At 36.7% G+C, this 16807-nt stretch overlaps 2 protein-coding genes and 1 non-coding gene across 3 annotated transcripts; 1 reads left to right on the forward strand and 2 right to left on the reverse strand.

Moving 5' to 3' along the window:
- Positions 1-238: 238 nt before the first annotated feature.
- Positions 239-311, reverse strand: TRNAK-CUU (transfer RNA lysine (anticodon CUU)). Its single transcript has one exon. It is a non-coding gene; the product is annotated as a tRNA-Lys (tRNA).
- A 4648-nt stretch (positions 312-4959) lies between these two features.
- Positions 4960-5786, forward strand: LOC18447414 (PRA1 family protein G2). Its single transcript, XM_088850575.1, has 3 exons — positions 4960-5481; positions 5567-5617; positions 5727-5786. Exons 1-3 carry the CDS (start codon positions 4960-4962, stop codon positions 5784-5786), a joined length of 633 nt encoding a protein of 210 aa, XP_088706701.1.
- A 1524-nt stretch (positions 5787-7310) lies between these two features.
- Positions 7311-11905, reverse strand: LOC18447413 (P-loop containing nucleoside triphosphate hydrolases superfamily protein). The gene is made up of 2 exons (XM_006857511.4): positions 11087-11905; positions 7311-10737 (listed from the first exon to the last, which is right to left on the reverse strand). Exon 2 carries the CDS (start codon positions 10349-10351, stop codon positions 7406-7408), a length of 2946 nt encoding a protein of 981 aa, XP_006857573.2. The 5' UTR covers positions 10352-10737; positions 11087-11905; the 3' UTR covers positions 7311-7405.
- Between the last annotated feature and the right edge of the window lie 4902 nt (positions 11906-16807).

Consider the following 16807-nt stretch of genomic DNA (forward strand, 5'->3'; position numbering starts at 1 on the left):
ACATAGGATTTGTGTATTTGATGAAAAGAAATAGCCTAGTTTGTTTTTGGATTATACTTAAGGGTTATAAGCCCCTCATACATGTCTATAATACTATTTGAGTTCTTACTAATTCTCCTTATATTAAGCGATAATTAAAGAATCAAAATAACTCTCTCTGTGCCTAAAAAAAATTACCATCCTAAGATTGAACTAAGAACCGTCCAACTTTCAGATGGGAAGATATAGGTGTATATCACGCCCACCGTGGGGTTCGAACCCACGACCACAAGGTTAAGAGCCTTGCGCTCTACCAACTGAGCTAGACGGGCTTGATGCTTGGTGTTGCACAAATGTATAATTATCTTATAATAGATATGGTACTAAACATCTGCCAACAGTAAATGATTCAAAGTCATTTGAGTTGAAAGACTCAGTTATCCTAGTTTTTAAGTTTCCATTTTTTTTTTTAATGCTAAAATAGTCCATTCCAAATAAGGAATCACACGAGTCAGACATGGAGTATGAGCATCATACACTATTATGTAGGAGCATAATTCCGATTTTTGAAACATTGGCCTACATAAATTTGCCAAGCACACTCTTTCACTTGGGATTTACCAAGGGATTAGCACCACATTTTGAAAGGACAACTTTCTCTAATCGTGTCTATCACAGTAATATCATTTTAATTGGGCAAATAGAAATGGAAACTAATAAATTTATGAGGGCGCAATCTCTCGATCTCTTTCACCCAAACTAGGTATAAAGACAAATATGTTCACTAACAATGTAACCTATTGTTAAGTATGGTTTGGGTAGATCAAACTTTTGGATTGGTCGAGGTTCTGGGATGGACACTTCTCAGATATGGAGAAGATTGCGCGTGTATCGCCCATGGTTGCATATTACTTTAGATGGTCGATTGGGAGTGGAAATGAAGTTTCTTTTTGGCACCATACGTGGATGGGTGATTATTCCTTCAAGTCCTTTTTCTCAGATTTATTTGCCATTGCTTTAGACCCCAATGCTAAGGTGTGTCAACTGGTTGAGAGAAGAGGGGCCTCTTTATCATGGAATCTTCCCTTGAGGTATACCGGGCTGAATAATAATTTATTTTCACAATGGTGTGCGTTGATGAAACTACTTGATACAACCTATATTGCAACAGATGTGAGAGATGAAATAGTTTGGGCAATTGAAAATGATGGTATCTTCCGCGTTAAGTCTTGCTACAACCTTCTCTTCCATGATTGGTGGAGATGGTCTTACCCCCAGGTTGCTACTTTTTGGAAATGGCCAATACCCTGCAAAGTCCAAGTTTTTATCTGGCTGGCCGCACTGATGGTGAATTTACTACGCATTTGTTTATACATTACCCGGTTACGAGCTAAATTTGATATTGGTTGTTTGGACTGATCAATACTAGTTTGGCCTTACCATTAGCGGTTGATGGGATCGTGACGCAGTTGTCTTTACCACACTTGCCGATGGGCGGTCAGACGCTATGGAGTATAGCAAGAAGGGTGATTCTATGGGAAATATGGAAAGAAAGAAACAAGTAGACATTTGAAGGAATTTCTCTTTCTTTAGAATGTTTGAGTCATTCAATCAAATTGTCCATCTGGTCATGCCTATCTGTTTCTAAAGAAGGTTGGGGTTTATCAAAGATTGATGTTTTGGCTAATTTGGGCAATCAATTTCTTCTTGGTTCCTGTAATAGCCGACCAAAGTTAAGTTGGGTAACCCCATCTTCTGGTACTTTTAAACTTAATTTTGATGGCAGTTCCCTGGGCAATCCTGGAAGGGTTAGTATTGGTGGAGTGGTGAGGGATTGTTGTGGCAATACTTTATTTTCCTTTGCAGGGCCAATCGAATGTGCAACAACAAACTACGTTGAGATGTGTGCATTTTACCATTGTCTGAAGATTTTTGGCGAAAGAAATTGTGGGGAGATGTGTTGGATTGAGGGGGATTCTCTTAATGTCATTAAGTGGTGCAATAAGGAGCAACGGGTTCCTTGGAACCTTCGTTCTCTGTGGTTACGCATTTTGGATCTGGTTGCTCCCCTCACGGTTACCTTCTCACATGTTTACGAAGAAGCTAATTCGGTTGCTGATGAGTTGTCTAAGGGGGGCGCTCTTTTACCTTCTCTTGTTATCTTTGACAATATAATTTCCTTTTCATAGTGCTAATAAAAGTAGTAACATTTGTCAAAAAAAAAAAAAAATGTAACCTATTGTTTGCATAATAAAATATTAAAAATATTGATCAAAATACACGTCATTTTTCAACTATTTAACAATTTATCTTTTTTACTTTTCTACTTTTTCAACTCAAAGTTCATGTGTATCTAGATAGGCATTTTGAAATTGAATCACACAAGTAAAACTTTAAGGTAAAGTATATAATGAGATCGTTTACCTTTGATATAAGGTGATCACAATTAATCTTGACCATTGGATGTAAAATTGGGTGGCTGTATTTATTTCATTGACCAAATTCAAAGGTCAAAATAAATTTTTTTGAACTTTGTGATACACCTAAGCTATCAGATTTTACATCGAATGGTTATAAGTAATTGTGACCTCCCTGTACCAAAGGTAAATAGTCTCATTGTATATGATCTCAAACTTTAAATAGTTAATATGTTAGATGTATTTTGACAAATTTCCCTAGGATTAATGTATTCAAAAGTTTGCCCAAACAAGCCATGAAGGACAAATGCCGATGTTGCATGAGTTTGTTACTGTTTTCACGCACACATAACACTTTCTCCATACGATATTTGCACCCTTCGATATTGTGATTGATGTACATAAAAAAAGGTAATTCGCCCTCGGGATACAAGAAAACATGAGGTTCTCTTTTTCGATGCTGCAAGCTCTATGCATCCGAGCTTGAAGGCCACTGTAAAACACAAAAGTTATGTATTCTTAAAAAAAGAAAGTAAAAATGCGTAGAGATAGAGGAATGTGTGCTTTTGTTCTTGCTGTTTAGAAGTTCGCAGAGAGAATTATGTGTTTCTCGAATAGGAAAGAGCCAATTATATAGAACTCTAAGATGCTGCATAATTATTATGAAATCGTTACATACAACACCAACAATCATCTGCTACATACACCTCCTTTAATCTCGATGACCATGCTTATAAAAAGATATCGAGCCCTAAGATTGACCCCGACCCGTGCGATGATGAGGGTGTATGTGTGCTACACGTGCTACTTAAATAAGCAAACCACCCTTAAACCTCTTTCACTCTAGGTGACTTTTACCTATATCAATGTTTAAACACCTAGATTGGTAGGGAGAGTTGGCCATTCGAGAAACATGCTTGGGTTGGTAAATTGCTGATCTGGATTAGCGACCCGACTGAGAGAATTGGCGAAAAAAATAAAAACTTTAAGAACAAAATAAAAGATAAAAAAAATAAAATGTGGAGCCAGATCGAGTGGTTCCCTAATAGAATCAGTCGGTTCCCTGATAGAACTGGCTAGTTCCTAGTGAGAGTACTCAGTTCCTAATATATTCAAGGAACTGGGATGGTCACATCAATTCTGGGGTTAGAAAGGGTGATTCGGGTCCAATGATTCCAAATGCGATCCGGCCATTTTTTAAAACATTGTCCTATATCAAAGGTGCTATAGGACTCTCAAAGGTACCTACAATATATAGACTTACAAATATTTAAAGGGTTATGTTAGGGTGCTTGTAGTAATTTATCATCGTACTCAATAAATTTTAAACATTTATATATCTTTGTTTTGTACATGGAATATTTTTTTAATAAAGGTATTTTTTTTTATTAGGAAGGGTGTGATGTTATCAGCATTGGGTGTGACATAACCTACATGAAGTAAGGTATTTAATACTCTATATGGGTGATGTCACACCCCATGTAGATGATAAATTAATGATTATAGATGCCCTTATTAAAATAAACTTCATGTACAAAATAAAAGTATAAGTGCTCAAATTTTATTGAGTATAATGATAAATTAATCAATAGTGTGAGCACCCTAACATAACCCAAAATTAAAATAATTTTAAAATAACAATATTTTTTTATAAATAGAGTAGAATGACCTATATTTTAACTTTTTTATAATCAACAGCATGTTACATAATAATGATGTTCACCTTTTGCATATTTAAAGTGGGGAATATAATTTAGCATGAACCTTTTCTTATCTCCATGTAGTATTGCAAAACCTGGCGATTCAGATTAGAAATCCATAATCTTGGAACACGTGAAAAAAAAAACCCAACAGGGACATTGCCTAAATCTGTAACAAGTAGCTCTCAAAATAGTAAGCAACTTTTTTTTTTTTTTTTTGGGACAAAAATCACATCTTTAACAAATCAGTTACATTTTTAACTGACTAATCCAAACCGTTACTTCCAAATAACATTTTAAGTCTCTCTGTCTAACAAATAAATAAACAAATAACACGCTCTCTAAAACGCAAAGCCCATTCTTCATTTTGACATCGTCATATTCAAGGAATACTCCATTGCCGTCTCTCTCTCTCTCTAAAAGGCACAGGCCTTTCTTCAATTTATTCACAAAATCCATTGCCTTCCGTCTCTCTCTCTCTCTCTCTAAAAGGCATAGGAGTTTCTTCAATTTATTCACAAAAACTCCATTGCCATCTCTCTCTAATGCTCAAAGCCTAAAGCACCATCTTTCCTCATTCTTCCTCTTTACTGCCCAATCTCTCTCCAAACCACAACAAACCCACCCTGCTCTCTCTCTAGACTGCAACACCCTCTCTAGGCCACAACAAACCCACCTTCTTTCTCTCTCTAGCCCTGACATTTTTTGGCTTCAGTCCTTTACTTTTTCTTTGCATTCCTCAGAAGTCCTTTCCCTCTTCACGAGTCACTTTCTCTCTCTCAACAAGACAACAAACTTCCTGGTCCTGGTAACGGTCCATCGTTTCTCTCTCTAATATCCTCTCTCTCTCTCTCTAGGAACACATGTCTCCTGCTTCTCAATCCACGTACGCCACCATACCCATCTCAAACGGCAACCCCATCTCCCTCTCTCTCTCTAACCTCCTCTCCTACTACTCCATCAACCACAAGCCATGGCCGGAATTCCTCTCCACCGCAGCTTTCCGGCGGCCTGAAAACTTGTCCGGCGCCCTCTCCAGGCTCCGGACAAACGCCATATGCTTCCGGGTAAACTACGCCGTGCTCATTCTCTCCATCGCATTGATCAGCCTCATCCAATGGCCGTTATCGCTTCTCGTAGTGGCCGCGATCTTGGCGGGATGGCTCTTGCTGTATTTTTTTAGGGAGGATCCGTTAGTGGTGTTTGACCGTGGGATCAATGATCGGACGGTCCTTATTGGGCTGGTAGTGATCACTTTGGCTGGACTGTGGTTAACTGGGGTGGTTGCAACTCTGGTTGGGGCTTTGGGAATTGGGGTTTTGATTATGGGGGTTCATGCCATTTTTAGAGAATCAGAGAGTTTGTATATGAATGAGGAGGAAGCTGTATCAGAAGGGTTGATTGGATCAAGAAAGCCTGACTTTGTTTAGACTTTAGCGATTGTGACTGGCTTTTCATTGATTTTTTTAGTTGATTGGGTTTGATTGGTCTTTGTATTGGGATTTTGATGGAATTGGGTTGGTTGGTTTTTTGTGGATTTTGTTGAAATTGGATTTGTTGGTTTGGTTTGAATTTTGTTAGAATTGGATTTTACAGGGATTTTGATTGTTGGGATTTCTGACATTTTCAGAGAATCAGAGAGTTTGTAACTTTGTATATGAATGATGAGGCATTGTATCAGAAGGGTTGATTGGATCAAGAAAGCATGTATTTGTTTAGACTTCAGAGATTGGGACTGGATTTTCATGGATTTGTTGGGTTTTTAGTTGATTGGGTTTTATTGGTCTTTTTTGTGAGGATCTTGATGGAAATGGTCTTGGATGGTTTTTTGTGAATTTTGTTGAGAATTGGTTTGGTTGGCTCACTTTGAACTTTCATAGAACTGTGTTTGAATGAATTTCAGGTTTGAATTGATTATAAAGATATTTTGATGTTCACAGGGGTTGGAATCTTGATTATTGGGTTCATGCCATTTTAGAGAATTAGAGAATGAGGACGAGGCTGTATCCGAAGGGTTGATTGTATCTGAAGGCATGAATTTGTTTGGAAAACGGAATAGAGTTTTAATAGATTTTAGTGAGTTTTTATTGGATTGGGTCGGGTTGGTTGCTGTTGTAGGATTTATATGGAGTTGGGTTGGGTTGTTTTTTTGTGCATTTTGTTCAAATTGGGTTTAGTTGTATTTCGGGGTTGATTTGATTGAAGGGCTTTTGTGCTGTTATTTGATGTGGTTTATGATGAATTATGTTGATTGTAAAGGTGGGGTTATGTCCTTTAATGAGTTTTTCTGGTGTTCTTTATCCTTTTATTCTTATTTCTTCTGTGTTTTGGTTTTGATGATTAATGCCAGAATGAAATAGTTGTTGTTATTGTGATGATTCATTTGATATTTTGACTTTTGAAGGTTAATTGAAAGTAAAAGTGCAACTTTTGAAAATAAGCTTGTCACTATTGGCCCTAAAAAAAAGATAGACAATAAGCTTGTCACTCGTGCCCAAGTCCTGGTTCAAATTTGATGGGCACTTTGATCTCTGATTATTTGATGCGAGAGAGAGAGAGAGAGAGAGAGAGAGCATGTTTTCAATAAAAAATGGTGGCATCACACAGAGCCTCACTAGAGTACAAAGTACAAAAAAACAGAGAGTAAAGAGGAGTTCAGACTTCGGGGATAGTGATTCTTGATATTTTATATCTAACCTGAAAACGTAATCAGGTAAATTGTTTGGATCACTGCCTATTGAAACATCTTCCAAACTCTATTAATATTCTGAGACAGACAATTAATGGCATCAGTTTATAGAAGAATTAATAAATAGCAAATCAGTTCTCACTTGAAGTATTACAGTGAATTTTACAGCAACACTAAGCTTTCATTCCTCAAAGTGAATGGGACAACTTTTACTATTAATCCTCTTTCTGAATTACAATACACATTAGTCATGTTTATGTGATGATTTGTAAGTGAGCCTGCTTCAAATCACCAAAGTTTAGTGAGCTTACAGACTACTATTTTCACTCAAGAATTCATGGTAAATGTGATGCCAATTCCAAAACACCTTGTAAAAGATAACTGATTTTCATAAATCAAAACAAATCTCTCTCTCTCTCTCTCTCTCTCTCTCTCTCTGATTTGGGGAAGAAACTTTTGATTTCTTCTCTCATTTGGATGTAATTCAGCGGTCTAAAACGAAAAAACACAAGGAAGACAGTGGAAGAGAGAGAATTCACATCTATTCTCTTACACTGTAACAATTTGTAGTAATAAGCTAAAAACAAGACATAAATAGAGAAAACTCAGTATTTATAATCTCATATTTTATGTCTAAATCTCACCAATTTAGCCAAGGTTTCCTGTGCAGCCAAGGTTTGGGCATGGTGATGACCTAACATCACAGTCCTAATACTGATACAAGTCCTGCAAAGCTCCTCTCCATTATCAAACTGACCCCCTCTAAGTAAAAGCTTAGATCTGGTCTCGAGCAATGTAGCCTTAAGCAAAGTAACATCTTGCCACACAAATTCATCCACTCTCTGGTTCGATTGTGTCTTCTTCTTTTTCCAACAAAAGGAGCCGTGGCACCAGTCTTGTATCTGAGAAACAAATGATTTCTCGACCTCTTCGAGCTGGTTTGTGCAAGTTTTTAGAAGCTCCAGAGTAGCATTACACCTTGAGAAAGTAGCAAAAGCTCTAATGGCAAGAGGAAGCACGATTCTCTTAATGAATCGTACCAATTCCATGGGTTTTAGCTGAACTGTAACTTGTTCTGATCTGAACCCGAAAACCCAAAAACAGGCAGCCCAAAAATGGTCAGAATTTTCACCAACATTTCCCATTTTTAGCAAGCCCTGAACCATGGCTTTTGGAGCTGGTAAAGGCCCTCTCTTCCTTGAGAAAGATTGTGTGATCTCATGGAGTTCGATATGGCACACAGGTTCTTTCTTGGTTCTTCTTGCTAGACCCAATCTCACGAGAAGAAGAGCTGAATCAGTTTCAGTTCTTCTGGTTTGTGACGCCAAGCAGCAATTACAGCAATAACAAAGAATTGTGTTCAAGCATTTTTCCCATTGATGAAATGGGTTTCTCGCTGATGAGACCTTCTTAGCTGCTTCTGCTAAAAGTGTTGCAGAGATTGGTCTTGGAGCAAACCAACCTCCTGCCAAAGCCATTCTCCAAGCCAGGCTCTTAGTCCCTTGACTCTGCTCTAAAACACCAAAAGAAAACCCCAATACTCTCACCAAAAATGGGTTTTTCTTGAATATCTGATCATCCATTGTAGAAGTTGCAGAGGGGGGAGAGTAGTTCAAGTTTATGGGGACCTTCTTGATCGTTTCAAAGAGAGATGTAGGAGAGAGAGAGAGCTCGGATAGAAGGGCGCCAATTAGTCCTAACCCAAAACTGAGCCACCCCAATTCATCTCCCATTCTTCTCAAAACGTCCAATTCCTCAGATGGGTACCCTTTCTTTCTCTTTCCCTCCATTAAAACTAGAGCTTCAGCCATTGGCAATGGAGAAAGATGCATTGGTTTGAAGCTCACAACCTTAGAGAGCCTGGTGGTTATAATAACATGGGTTGCACCTGTATTGTTAGGAATAAGTTCGTGTAATTCTCTCCCATCCCACCATTCCTTTTCGGATTCGAGGTTATCAATTATGAGCAAATAAGGCACATCTCTGAATAACTCTCTCTTCACCCTCTGGAATGCCTCAAATTCTTGGTCTTCAAAGCTCGTTATCCTGGTTCTCTCATTGTGTTGTGTCTCTGCACTCACATCCAACCCCAAATTTACAGAGAGATTCATTATACTTTGCCTGAAATACCTTGCTTCTCCACCAACCCACAAAACCATCTTGTATCTTTGAGAGTATCTATAAGCAAATTCAAGAGCAAGCTCAGTTTTTCCTATACCTGAAGCTCCACTGATACAGGCCACAGTGCTATTAGAAGGGAAGAAAACATGTTCTGATCTGCTCAAACTCCTGTTTCCATGTCTTGTTTTCTTGTGCTTATGCCTATGGTGATGTGGGCTTTTACCCCTGTTTGTGAGCTCCATTGCCGGTTCTATCCATGCTTCTAAAGTTGGTTCCTTGCATTTCCTCATCTCTAAGCTGATAAATCTCCCTCTAGTTCTCATAGTATCAGCTTCTTCATCTAGAGATACTCGACTGGAACCCCCGCTAAATCTGGATTTTGGGTGGTCGTCTTCTTCTGCTAAACCTGTGCTACCAAAGAATGCAGCTTCTATCTCTTGCAACTCTTTCTCTCTCCCCACAAAATCATTGTTTCTAGGGAAAAAAAACTCCTCCAAATATGGTTCCTTTTCTTCATTACTCTTCCTTCCAAGCTTGGACTTTAAGATCCCAACTGTTCTTGAAATACAGGCCCTCCAATTGCCATCGCAGGCTTCAAGCTTGAACTCATGAGCTCTGATCAGCCCCTCAATCGCTTCCTTCCATTCTCTATCTAGCTTCTCGCCAGATTTTCGGTCTAGAAACCCCGCTATCTCACTAGAATCACTATCAAAAAGAACAGGGACCAAGTTCTTCCTTTGAGAGAAAATCCTGATCTCCTCAATTGTAAAAGCATTCAATAGTGCTCCTCCAGTAATAACCACCACCCCAAATGTGGCCGAACAAATAATTCGATCAGCTGTCTCATGGCTTTGAGAATCTGAGTACTTGGATCGATCAGCCCCAAAACAAGCTACCCCATGAAGCTCAAGCTCTGATTTCAACCACTTAGAAAACCGAATGAGATTTAGGTTTTGGCCATGATAACCAATATAGACATCATGGCTTCTGAGCTTTGTATTTGTAGAGGGAGAAACCGAGGTCCTAAATGAAATCCGAGGGACTGGAAATGAGAATGAGACTCGAGGGGCATTTGGATCCGACCCAATTACAGGAATTTTGATTATCTGATCAGTCAGGTCATCAGATTCTATTGGTGGGGTGTATGAAGAGCTTGGTATGTCATCGGAAACAGGGGATCTTGGTATATCAGATGGGGTATTATTTTCAGGTAAGGCTAAAGCTCTTGGTGATATATATGGAGATTGTAATGCTGAGACAAAGGCAGAGGATGGAGGAGAGATGAGAGAAGGAGAATTGTATTGAGAGTTTTCAGGTGATATTTTGTTATTTGGATTATCTGAAGTCGATAATCTGATGGTTAGGGGCTTGGGTGCAATGTGGGGATCTCTTGAATCATTGATTGGAGAAGTTGAGAGGGGAAGTTGGGTTGATGTTGCATCCATTTAGATAGAAAAAGATCTGTGAGCGAGAGAGAGCGAGAGAGAGAGAGAGAGAGAGAGAGTCAAGGTTTGAAGCCAATGACTAATAGAGAGAAGATTAATTTGAGGAACTTAGAAGAACTTGAAAGAAGCAGAGCTACCATTTCAAAGTGGTTCCAAAGAGATTTAAACAAAGAAAAGCTTTATGAGAGTGTATACTGTTAACTGGTTTTTCGATACTTTCATATTGGAAAGAGATATTTGGAATCCTTCAATCCATGGAAAGAGATTTTTGTGCAGCACTGGTGAAGTCCCATAAATAGAAAGCACCAAGACAGTTTCAGTTTGGTAATTCTTTTCTCCTTCCCAATATAGGCAAGTATACCAGAGGTCTTCTTATTGTTTGTTTTCTGCAACAATTGTGGAACACAAAAGAAATTTAGACCAGAACAGTGCCCATATTGGCATTAGATCAAAAGACCCAACATCAAAACTAACAAGAGAGAACTCATTGTAACTTCTAAATCTGGATCTGATACGATCCCATTAATTGAAAAGAACAATATAAATCTAATTGTTGCACACTAAGTAGGCCCTTTTGCAATGATAAGAAACTTCATAAAAAACCCACGAATTAAAGAGAATACAAATTTCACGAAACATCAAAAGATGCCATCTTTCTCTGATATCATACCATTTGTGGAAAAGAATTGCAGAACAAATCACCATTAAACACCAAGAGATAACCAGCATATATACCTTTTACAATTAAGTTTCACTCCATTCTTGGGGGAAAAGTGCAGGGTTTCAGCCATTCCCTGCTCATGAGAAGAAACTTTTCAGCAAGGAAAATGGCGGCCGTCCAACCCTAAAAAACCAGGGAATGGCCACCATATTCCACTCTGTAAAAACTCAAAAAACAGGGAATCTATCATGGGTTGGATTTGTATTAAGAACTGAGGTCCAGCTACAATCTAATGACCTATCAAAAGGACAGGGCACATATTTATATGTATGTCACTATATATATTGATAAGAGAGAGAGAGAGAGAGAGAGAGAGAGAGAGAGGTTTTTCTTTGCTTGGTTCTTTGGAGAGAGATATGGGTTTTTCTATACTTCTTTTACAGAGGCCAAGGCATGGTCAGGGCAGGGACTGAACCAGGCTTTGGGAAGAGAACCTGGGGTCAGAAGTTGCTGGGTTTTTGGGTTCAAAAAATCAGAAAAAAACAAGGGAAGATAACATGAATCAGAATAATAAAATGGTAGAAAAGGAGGGCCAATATGCCTCATATTGTCTCTGTGTACTGTAATTTTGCAGTGGGGCTTTACACTGGAAATTGGACCATGACCAGTCCAAACCCACTCTCACCGTTTTCAAACTTGAAACATTTTTTTGTTTAAGTTTTCTTACTCTCTCTCTCCCCAACGAGTTTCAGTTTTTTATCTCCTCAATGAATTCCATTCCTCTCTTTCTCCAATGAGTTTTCACCCCTCTCTCTATGTGCTGTATTTCTCTCTCTAAGTTGCTCTCCTCTAATAATGTCCATCGTCTCTCTCTACCCAGTTTTATTCACTCTGTTCTGTCGCTTCATCTTCATTCATCTCTCTTCAATTCAGCTCTCTCTCTCTTTCTCTCCTAAATCATATTTTCATGTCAGTCTCTCTCTCTAAAGTCTAAACTCACGTGTTGTCTCCTATCGGTTCTGATTGTACATGCTTAGTCAACATGTGAGGACCCACAAACCTTTTTACTTCTCTCAATAAGTGGCACAATACCAGCCAACTGAATTGAACGGTGGGTCCATCATTTTAGATCTTTATTGCTGACTTGGCCGTCGACATCCATTAGGTGTATGAATGGTAAGAAGTCGTAGAGAGAGAAAGTCCGAGAGAGAGAGGACCAAGCCTAACTCGAAAGAAAAAAAAAAAAAAAAAAAATTACAACTCGAAAGAGAAAAAAAAAAAATTATTGAGAGAAAAAAAAGATTTTATTTAAAAGAAAAATATGAATGCATTTAATTTCATACATTGATAGGAGATTGAAAGAGAGAGAGAACCGTATTCTTGAATCATTGTTAATGAAAGGAGCGAGAGAGGACTGTATTCTTAAACCATTAGAGAGAGCACTATATTCCCAAATAATTGTTGAGAGAGAGAGAGAGAGATCCTAAATAATTGTTGAGAGAAGGTGAGGAGAAATGGTCTCTACTGAACTAAGCTGTACTTTCTCAACTCAAAAGACAATTCATTTCTAACAAGAAGTTGCATTTAAAGTTTTAGATTTTGAACTTTAAAGAAGATTATTTTGTTCTCTTGAAGAGCGCCCATATTATTAAATTTTCTTTCTCTAGGTCCAAACACGACAATTTGTGTTCCCTCGGCATTTTACAAAGAAAAAGAAAGAGACCATTCATTGATTAATGGAAAAGTGAAAGCCTTCCATTTTTTTTGAAAATGTCCAACATCTCTCTCCCTCCTATATGCAGCTGGCTTTTTGAATTTACTTCATCTTTTTAAGCTTTCTAGAGACCATAAATTGGGAATCATTGCACCCTTTTCATACTTTATTTCATGTGTTTTTTTTTTAGTGTTCAAACTTCATCTGATATATATTATATTAACTTCTGTCATCGGTTTGATGAATCTCATTTGGCAGTGAGATTATGGGCGGAAAGTTCAATAGTAAACAACACTACTAAACATCAAAAGACAAGTTTATGGTTATTTTATTAGTAAAACCATTAGAATACAACTCATTAGATACAGCTTGGAGCCATTTTAAAACTAAAACCACAACCATAATAATAATAATAATAATATCATGATCCACAGAGGCTCCAATAAAGAATCTGCTCTAAAAGGAGGAAAATGATGCCCACTTTTTGTGAGATGGACGATATATTGGTGTCTTTCTTTTGTGTGAGATGATCAGACATCCAAGTTTGAATAGTACATTGTCTAGAAAAAAGAAATCAGCTGCCAACTCGGGCAACGGGTGATCCGAGTCGGGATGCAAACAGCCGATTATTATCGCTTATTTTGGTCCTTGGGAATCATCCGGTAAAAAAAAAAAAAGAGAGGAAAAGATCACCCTTGGACTAGGGAATCCCTTGTTCACCACTCACCAATAGTGAACCAGGAGGTTCACTATGATGAACCCCCGGTTCTAGACAACCTATACTAATTCTTGCGCTTTGGAGTCGATCCGGAATAGGGAAACTAGTTCGAGCCAATAGGCAATTCTGAATTAGCTCGTCAATTTTTGAGACAATGTGATTTTACATTTGATATGAAACCACAAATTCCTAAATGATACTGATAACAATAATAATAAGGAAAAGGTTATATAAGGTTGCAACCTTAAAATGTAGAATCACATATGCACTTCAAAAATCTATTAAAAGTGTTGTTTTAATGTTGAAAAAGTCTTCTAATCAATAATCTCGACATCGAGATCTATGAATATGAAAAAAAAAAAGTTTTTGAATCCCAAAAATAGTGCATCTTGCAACACATTATCTAGACCGTCCATTTTCAAGCTTTTTATATATTTATAGATCTACTTAATTTTAACCATTTTTTGAATTTAAAATTTTTAATTACGTATGAAAATAGATTTTAAGATAATAGTAAGAAATTTTTATAACAAAATTACATGTTATTATAAAATTTTAAGGTGCGCCTTAATTGGATTGTTTAAGGTTGCAACCTTATAGAAACCGCGTACATAATAATAACCATAACAACAACAGCTACAAATACAACAATAACAACAACAACTACAAATACGACGATAATAACAACAACAATAAGGAAAATTTACCAAAAAAACAAAAAAACCTCTATAGGATGGAAATTTAAGAAAAGGACCATGCATTTTTATTGTAATCTCAATTCCCACTTTTTTTATCCCCAAGTCACAATTTTGAACATTAGATGTTTGAACATGCTTATTTCTGTTTTTCTAAGTGGTAGACTGGTTCTAGAATCTATTATCTAAACTGGGGTCCCATTTCCAAAAATATAAGTGGGCAGGTTTAAACATTGGAAATATGAACTTGTGTACCAGTTTTTCTTTTTTAAGTAAAAACGGTTTCAGATGTTGGATATCTAGACTAGCTCAGTCGGGCTCACTTACCCAAAAATAGGTTCAAACATTCAATATACAAATCGGCATTTCACTCAAAAATTTGAACTAAAGATGATTTGGGGATTGGAAGGACAAAACTAGGAACTAAGCTTTGTCCTAACTGTTTGGGGTTGGTTGCATGATTCCTGTTCCACTATTATGCTCTATCAAGGGCCACAACTTCTCATAAGTTTCTATATATTTTCTCACTGATTCCGTCTATGTCCTTTTAGGCTTTCTCCTTGTCCTTTTAAAGCCTTCCATTTATACCAAGTCACACCTCCTGACCGGTAATGCATTAGGTCTACGCTGCACATGACCCACCCACCTAAGTCTCACTCATCTTATTGCTAATTGAAGCCAAACCTAAGTTCTTTTAAAAATATTACTTATGAACTCTAATTTTTTGCTTTAACACCCATTCATCTCAACATCCTCAACTCAATTGCACTCATCTTATAGGTATGTTGTATTTTAACCACTTAACATATTGTTCTATAAAGCAAAGCTAGTCTTATAGCTATCATAGAGAACTTCCCCTTCAACTTCATTGGTATTACGACTATCACATTAAACTTGGATGTACATCTTCACTTCACCTACCCAGCTCTAATCTATGTCCGATAAAACTAGGAACCAAACATAAAGTAGAAAATTCATGGTATTTTCCTTGAATTTCCATCTTGTAAAGAAAATTTTCACAAATTTCCTTAATAAAAAATAATAATAATAAATATGTAATAACAATAATAATAATAATAATAATAATAATAATAATAATAATAATAATAATAATAAATCAATTAGAATTTATCATAAAAAGTTTATATAGAGTGGAGGCTCTAAACAATCAAATTAGAACCCACCTCAAAAATTTAACTAGAAGAGGTTGTTTTGATACCCAAATATCATCAAAATGATCATCTCAACATCCAGATGCATGGACATGAGAAAAAAATGGATTTCAAGTTTTGAAAATAGTGCATATTCATGACGCATTTTTGGACTGTCAATTTTCAAGTTTTCATATATCTGCTCAATCTACACTATTTTTTAAGCTTTAAATTTAATGATTAAAGGTAAAAATATCTTTTAAGGCTATCACAGAGATTTTCAGTATTGGAACCACATTTGTCGACATTATTTGAAGGTGCGCTTTACTTTGATTGTTTAAAGCCTCGGCTCTATACAGACCGCACCAATAAAAATATCATAAGAGATTAACTATTTGATGTTCTCCCTTCTTGCAACTATTCCAACTCAAAATCTTTTTTTAAATTAAATCAATTGGTATAGTAAGGTATTAAATTGTTCATTTCTAATAAGTAATTTGATAATTTTTAAAATAAATAATATCCATAATAATAACTAAAATAATAAGCAAGTTGTTTTGGCCTAGTGGGTTAAGGGTAAGAAATCCACTCTTGTAACCTTCAAACGTGCGAAACGTGGCCAAGGCAAACTTAAGTGGTCTTGGATAGATTGTCGGTTAGTGCATTTCAACCAATTAAATGTAACTAAGAAGCATCATAACTTTATTATTTCGAATACGGGAAGAGTTTGATGGCTCTCCACTTTAGCTTTTTATTATGGAAAAAGTTTATATAAGGTTGGAACTTTATATTGTTGAAGTAAGGTGCACTTCAAAAAATTTAGAGAGGAGAGTGACTATCTTGACATCGAGATGATTGAATACGAAGAAAAATAAAAGATTTTTTACTCTAAAAAATAATGCATCTGGTAACAAGTTATCTAGACCATCTATTTTTAAGATTTTCAAGTGTTTCTTGATTTGCTCCATCTGTACAATTTCTGAAATTTTAAATTATATAATTGAGTATAAAAAGAGATTTTCAAGTCATCATAAAGCTTTCACCATCAAAATGATATCTCTAAGATTTTGAAATGTTTATCGATTTACTCGATCTATACAACTTTTGAAATTTTAAATTATATAATTCAATATAAAAAGAGATTTTCGAACCATCATAGAGCTTTCGACACCGAAAGGAGGCGACCTTATACAAAACACACACAAGGGTGAGCAAAATAACTCAAACTCAAAATTCCCCCCTCTCTCTCTCTCTCCATCATAGATTAGTGGCTGATCCACTTGTGGCAAAGTGGTTGACTATTGAATTCTCCCTTGCATTGGATCTCGTACCAGGCTTTTCTCTTTGTGTTTTTTAAATGTCAACCAATCAGTTTCCTTAACTGACATCAGAAAGCTTATGATCCATACCTCTATAAAAGAAATATTTGTTTGGAGTAATCCTTAGCCAACTATATCCTTTTTTACCATTTCATTGAAAATAACTTATCATGTTATGCACTTATGTGGCACACCTTC

Source organism: Amborella trichopoda, chromosome 10, assembly GCF_054954075.1.
Source record: "Amborella trichopoda isolate Santa Cruz 75 chromosome 10, AtrichopodaSantaCruz75HAP2 v2.0, whole genome shotgun sequence".
Classification (NCBI taxonomy): domain Eukaryota; kingdom Viridiplantae; phylum Streptophyta; class Magnoliopsida; order Amborellales; family Amborellaceae; genus Amborella; species Amborella trichopoda.

What these genes read in the sequence shown, in the direction of transcription:
- LOC18447413 (XM_006857511.4), bottom strand. Translation starts at nt 10,351, where the DNA reads ATGGATGCAACATCAACCCAACTTCCCCTCTCAACTTCTCCAATCAAT.
- LOC18447414 (XM_088850575.1), top strand. Translation starts at nt 4,960, where the DNA reads ATGTCTCCTGCTTCTCAATCCACGTACGCCACCATACCCATCTCAAAC. An exon ending in ATATGAATGAGGAGGAAGCT is followed by an intron (nt 5,482 to 5,566) that starts GTATCAGAAGGG and finishes TGATTTTTTTAG; the next exon opens with TTGATTGGGTTTGATTGGTC. An exon ending in ATTTTGATGGAATTGGGTTG is followed by an intron (nt 5,618 to 5,726) that starts GTTGGTTTTTTG and finishes TGACATTTTCAG; the next exon opens with AGAATCAGAGAGTTTGTAAC.